The sequence below is a fragment of the Salvelinus namaycush genome, chromosome 3, assembly GCF_016432855.1.
Source record: "Salvelinus namaycush isolate Seneca chromosome 3, SaNama_1.0, whole genome shotgun sequence".
NCBI classification, from domain to species: domain Eukaryota; kingdom Metazoa; phylum Chordata; class Actinopteri; order Salmoniformes; family Salmonidae; genus Salvelinus; species Salvelinus namaycush.
Genome location: NC_052309.1, coordinates 51218317 through 51225522, shown reverse-complemented (window position 1 = coordinate 51225522; position 7206 = coordinate 51218317). Strand labels below are relative to the sequence as shown.

Genomic DNA, 7206 nt, shown 5'->3' with positions numbered 1-7206 from the left:
CATGTACTTTTATTTTGCAAGTAGTATAGGGCACATTTTGTTAGAACCGTAAACTAGGTACTGTAATATATTTGAGGATTATTATTTTTCATCTGACTGACGAGTGTCTTGACCTTTCAATAAACCCACGCTGAAAAACAGCACATGCAGTTTGCTACTCACAATTAAGGATTCCAAAATTTTAAAAAAGCACTTGTGTTCACATCTACATTTGAACATTGTACAATAATTTTCTTTCATTTTATGTCCATGAAGTGTTGTTGAATGTCGAGGTAGGGATGCCATCGTTAATAAAGCATCTTCATAAAATGAGCTTGACAACAACACCCCTGTAATTGGACCCATCCAAAAAGGATCGTGTTTAATATCATATGAGGACAGTGACCGTTATCTTTCCCTGTTTGTCATCTGATGCAAAGGAATGCTTTGCTGTCAGATAGGTTAACAAAAGCACTGTTACATGTGATTTCACAACAAACATCTAGACAGAACATGAAGCTGTCACAAGTTCTTTCTCGTAACCTGTGGGGCACCCCTAGGAAAGACATTTGAACAAGCAAGGCATTCTGCTTTGTTCATTTAGCAATGCAATGCCCCCCAAATCATAAAGTGGCAGTTTACTGTGGTGAGTAGAGTTGAACATGACTGGTGAACTTGGTCAGATCTCAGGAATGATACAGATACAGCAACAAGCAAGATAGTTAAACCATCTGAAACCAAAATAAATATTGATCTGTATAAATGTATAAAACCCAAAAACATCTGGACAAGCCTCAGATACTTCAAAGAGCCATGCCAGCGGCACAATTGTTCATATGGCTAAGCAAATGAAAATCATACAACTTTATAAAACATTGTCGTCTTCTCACAGCATGGACTTCACACTCAGCAAAATGGTTGGAAACAAAAGCTGAATAGACATTTGTTTATTTTGGGCATCTTTATGCAGGCCAAATTACCTAGTTGTAGGACCAGGTGTGCATGTTGCATCGTTGTGATAGAACCACAGGGGGAAACAGCAGGGGAGGATTGTTTACTAATGAAACTGAGTAACAGCTTCTCCACTGAGTAGACAGGGCCTGACGGGGTGAGCGCTGAGCAGACAAAGACAGTCTTCTGGAATATTTCCCATAGCAGCTCAGATTATGTGGAGTTATTTTTTAATTGTATATTTGAGTGGACTCATGTTTGAAGATAGCTAGAAAATAAATGATCAGCAAAGAATATAGTTTATAATGGAGAGACGGGTCAATATTGGTCAACAACTGTTATTTATTTTTATTTTATTTAACTAGGCATGTCAGTTGTTTAATATTTACCCTACGGCCTACACTGGCCAAACCCGGACAACGCTGGGCCAATTGTGCGTCGCCCTATGGGACTCCCAATCACGGCTGGTTGTGATACAGGCTATGCAGTGGTGTAAAGTACTTAAGTAAAAATACTTTAAAGTACTAAACTAGTTTCTATGGGTATCTGTACTTTACAATTTATATTTTTGACTACTTTTACTTCACGACATTACTAAAGAAAATAATGTACTTTTTATCCTAAAGAAAATAATGTACTTTTTACTCCATACATTTTCCCTGACACCCAAAAGCACTCATTACATTTTGAAAGCTTAGCAGGACAGGAAAATGGTCCAATTCACGCACTTATCACGAGAACATCCCTGCACATCCCTACGGCCTCTGATCTGGTGGACTCATTAAACACACATGCTTCATTTGTAAATTATGTCTGAGTGTTGCAGTATGCCCCTAGCTATCCGTAAAAAAAATAAAAATAAAATAAAAATTGTGCCATCTGGTTTGCTTAATATAAGAAATTTGAAATGATTTATACTTTTACTTTTACTCTTGATACTTAAGTATATTTTAGCAATTACATTTACTTTTGATACTTTAGTATATTTAAAACCAAATACTTTTAGACTTTTACTCAAGTAGTATTTTACTGGATGACTTTCACTTTTACTTGAGTCATTTTCTATTAAAGTATCTTTACTTTTACTCAAGTATGACAATTGGGTACTTTTTCCACCCCTGCTGTTATGGTAGAAAATGAAAAAAGGCCAACCTTCACTTGACATAGTTGCATGTAGTTGCTGCAGTTATGCCTTCGTCAATGACATAATACCTTTGAAAAAACATTTACAAAATATATCAGATGCTACTATATCAAGTCAGCACTGTTTTTACTTCAATATTATGGGATTGGTGGCTTCCAGAGCCATGTTTAAATTCATTGGTGCCTTCTACACTCTTAAAAAAAGGGTTCTAAAGGGGTTATTCGGTTGTCCCCATAGAATAACCCTTTTTGGTTCAAGGTAAAAACCCTTTTTGGTTGCAGGTACAACTCTTTTGGGTTCCATGTAGAACCCTCTGTGGAAAGGGTTCTACATGGAAGCCAAAAGGATTCTACCCGAAAAACAAATTGTTTTTCAAAGAGTTCTCCTATGGGGACAGCCGAAGAACCCGTCTAGGTTCTAGATAGCACCCTGTGACAATTAGAGTGGAGCTGAACAGTGAGCACGTTCCACCATTATCTACAAAATGACATAGACAGAGGTCTTCTCAGAGGGAGTTCATATTTTGACACTTGTCATAGAAGACTTGTCATAGATGGACATACACTCTAATTAAGAATCCAGGGTCAGGCTAATACAATTAGGCCATAATAACTCAATAGGAGAGCAATACAGGAGTGGGTGGAGTGAGGCAACTCATAAGTAACATGTTGATCCACAAACGTTCTTCCTTTTGAATTTATGTCAAATTTGATTTCCCAGAACAACAAAATATAATAACGAATGAATTTGAGACCAATACTTGACTCAATACAAGGACTTAATTCAATACAATGACTTACCCTATTCAATGTATGACAACTCTATGCTTTTACAGCTGGCGATACGAGAACTAGGTTGACGTCTGCAAACAACTAAACCACAATGCATTAACTCTAGTTAATGTTTACATCAAACCCCTGGCCATGGGACTTCCCATCATGGAACTATGATAAATTGGTGTTGCCACACTTCTGTAAAGAGTGTGAAAATATGTTCTGCACCCAATTCACACTGTGAAATTACATCCAATGTAGATTCATGCAATGCCTTCTGAAATTAACAACCTTATGAAGGCCTTAACCACACAAGCTCTATATAATTGTTCATATTTTATGAACATTTTGTTTGCCATCTGTCAAATTCAATATAGATTTCAATCCTGCAGAGAGAACAACTTAACAGTCAGAGGTACAAATTAGAGAATTGATCAGAAGAGTCAAAGGACCAAAGCATACAGTGGGTGGCTTCAATCTGGCAGCTATAAGCACAACAATAGTCCCACTGTTACCTAAAACATCACAGCACTAGCTTAAGCAATTCACAATATGTGATTTCAGCGGTTTAGCAAAGGTCACAAAGTGTCAATTGTGTTCCGGTTGGGTGACCAGTGACTTGCATAAGGTACAGGATTGACATTTTTCTTTTATGCATTGATGGCATTTACTGCTGCACACTAAGCAGTTTTTTTCTCTTCGTGCCAACAGAACGTTAATAGAATCAGAATCAGTTCTCTGCATTAGTACAGTAAAAGGGTGCGTCCGAAATGGAATCCTATTTCATATTTAGTGCTCTACTTTTGACAAAAGCCTTTTAGGATCTGGTCAAAAGTAGTGCACTATATTAGGAATAGGAGATGCACACCTGAAGGAGTGTCTCATGAGGCCTGACTTGCCAACAGGATCACTGATGCCCTAAGTGTGAAGAGGTAACACTTTTTAAGCGGAGAGTGTCTTGTGGGAGTGAGTAATAGGGACAATCAGAATGAGCTCCATCTACACCAGTTGGAAAATGCATTTACTACAAAAGGGGAATACAACTGAAATATTTAGAAATATGGCATACTTGGCATAAGATGTTGTAACTGTGAAAATTAAAGGCATTTAAAGCATGCCTCAGTTATTGACACAGTGCTCTAAATGTCAAATGCATCATACCTTACTACCACTCTGAGGCTTACCACTTTGTCACAAGAATGTAAATGCAAGAGTTGATGAGGGTCGTTTTCAATTATTTACACCATCCTATGGTCATATTATTTTACTCAATTGTCCTTACCACCGAAGTGTCTTCAACTCGCCAATATATTATGATAAATAATATAAATAAAAACCAATGAATTACACACTGTGGTTGACATTTAAAAAAAAATAGCAAAACCAATTATCTTTATAGTTCTGTATATGAAACACACTGTATACATAAATGTAAAGCACTCACAAGACATTTAGCTACTATTTCTACGTCTTTCTCCATGTTATAACGGCATCCAGGATATTTGTAACATCACTACTGTACATATATGCAAATGTATACGTATTCGTAAATACAACACATGTATACACGTGTGTATTTCTTTTTTCTTTATTCAAGTTATGGAACATTTAGCAACAAATCTGTCTATACTTCATTAATAAATGCTGAAGGTGTTTTGCAGATAGTTAATCAGGTTAAAGTGCCTTCATTTGAAACATTCTGTAGATTTCCATAGTGATTCGAGTTTTAAGGTTTGCAGTGAAGCTCAGTTTGTACACCCCACACCTTTGCTAGGCATACTGCCTGGTCTCTCCCTCTGTGGGTTCCTTCTATGTTTGTACACCAATACATACACCAATCAACATCTCACAGTTTTGTGTTGGCCGTTCTGAGTTATCGGATTAATCGCATCCGCATCGCTGTCCACGTTTTCAGAAAGAGGCGGGGACAGTTTCTCCAAGGTCTTAATCCCAACCTCATTCTTCTTCTGCAGCTCCTCCTCCTGACACAGGATGCTGTGGGGAATCACATAGGTGGCATTGTTTCTCTCCTTGGGAATGTGCCCTTTAGGCTGATACTGGGACGCAGGTGGCTGTTCTCCATTGTTGTTGATGCTCACTATCTCTATGGCGTTGCTGCCCGGGCAGAGTCTGTGGCAGCCCAGCAGGATGGAGAATGCTTTGCGGAAGTCCGCGTTGAAGGCATATATGATGGGGTTGAGTGAGGAGTTGGCCCAGCCGAACCAGACGAACACGTCAAATGTAGCGGGGCTAATGCAGAAGAAATCAGAGGTGCTGTTGGCCTCACAGAAGGGCACCATGCAGTTGAGGATAAAGAAGGGCAGCCAGCAGCATACAAACACCCCCATTATGACAGAGAGGGTCTTTAGGACTTTGGTTTCTCTTTTGAAAGACATCTTGAAGGAACTCTCCGTCTCCATGTTGGAGTTGTTCCCCATACTGCTGTGGCGGTTCTTGGCACTCTCCGCAGCCCTCTCCAGGGCTGAGATCCTCCTGATTTGTATCTGGGCAATTCTGTAAATCCGGGTGTAAGTCACGATCATGATTGCCACAGGGATGTAGAAGCTGATGAGGGAGGAGGAGATGGCATAAGTCCTGTTAAGGCTGGAGTCGCAATTGTCCGGAGGCAGCTCCCCGTAAGTGCTGTTGAGCTCCAACACTGCAGCCTTGTGCCAGTTCAACTGCACGGGGATGAAGGAGATGAGCACGGACAGAGTCCATGCCACACTGATCATAATAAATGCCACCTTGGGTGTCATCTTCCTCTCATAGCGGAACGGGCTTGAGATCGCCCAATATCTGTCCACGCTGATGACACATAAGTTCAAAATGGACGCTGTGGAGCACATGATGTCGAATGCCACCCAGATGTTGCAGAAGGCTCCGAAGGGCCAGAAGCCCACGATCTCCGTCGCTGCCTTCCATGGCATCACCAAGATGGCCACCAGCAGGTCTGAGATGGCCAAAGAGATCACAAAGAAGTTGGTGACCTTTGAACGCAGGTGGCGGAACTTGGTGACGGCAACACATACCAGTGTGTTCCCTAGCAGTGTGGTCAGGATGAGCGCAAAGAGAAAGCAGCCTGTCAGAACGCGCTTGGATGAGTTTCTCTCTGGCAAATTATCGCTATCACGGACCATGGAGAAGTTCAAATCCATGTTTCTGTCAGCTTGTAGAGATGGAAATCACCCCATAGTTCCAATCACCTGAAGTCAGGACAATTAGATGGGAAATGTAGCCTTGGCCTCTTGCCTGGGGACAAGCTCATTTGGAGGTTGGGTCACCATGCTCATCACAACGATCATCTTGCAGAATAGTGTCTATAAATATTTCAAAAAGCAATCGTTAGAAATGAGCCAAAAAAAATCATCCTGTTCATGAATTCTCAAAGACATTCTAATGTTAGTGCAGCAGTTATCAACAAAAGGTATTCCAGCTGTTATTGAAGAGTTGAATATGCTACCAATCTAAACTTCTTTTTTTATTTGATGTTATGTCTATTTCAATGAGCTGGCAGCAGTCATCTGAAACTTTCACACCATATTCTCGCAGGCATGTTATGTAAACAGAGGCTGGGCCAATCATTAGCCTTATATATGGGCTCATCAATACAGTCTATTGATCATATTTGCACTTTCATTTATCTGATTTGTTTAATGACTGACAAGGCGTGTCCATCTGATTATATTCGTGCTCCTATTGACACTCCATCCAGGACAAGCATTAGACTTTGTAACTGCAATGCACATGCACTGGACCTACCGCATGACGATTTGGGCTGTGATAGAAATGTAGACATAATCACGACTCCTCCCAAAACATTGTTGACTAGAAATGCATTCGCATCATAACAACAAAATGAATACATTGTCTGTGTCTTTACACATGAAACGTGGCTTCTGCCTTTGTTTTATGAAAAATGTGCATTCAAGGTTCCATAAGCACCAATAAAACATGTCAGGCTACATTTTACTGTGGCGCAACACATAACCGTAATCCTGGAACTCAATCCGTTTGTGCGGTCCGTTTTTGTCACACATCAAGTCTCCAAAATTGCAATGAGACTCCATGGAAGATGAGCTGTCAACTTTTTTCAAACAAACGTTTTTTTGTTGTTGCAGATGCCGTTAAATCCTCAAAGAAAGCTCAACGGTAAGTCATTATTTACATGGAAATAGAAGGCTCTACTTATTCTCCTTCCCCCCCATCTATACACCAGAAGCGCACGCCTCTCTGCTCTCCTCCTCTCTTCGCGTGTGTTCCGGATGCAGCCCCAGTACCGCCAGCAATGTGTAATTAACATTAAATTAAGTCCTTTCGAAATTCACTCTACTTTCACGTGAAAAACTGTGCGACCAC

General features: G+C 40.2%; 1 protein-coding gene across 1 annotated transcript; it reads right to left on the bottom strand.

Annotated features, from left to right (window-relative positions):
- Positions 1 to 4685: 4685 nt before the first annotated feature.
- Positions 4686 to 6005, bottom strand: LOC120044403 (D(1)-like dopamine receptor). The gene has a single exon (XM_038989039.1). The coding sequence runs from the start codon at positions 6003 to 6005 to the stop codon at positions 4686 to 4688; it is 1320 nt and encodes a 439-aa protein (XP_038844967.1).
- Between the last annotated feature and the right edge of the window lie 1201 nt (positions 6006 to 7206).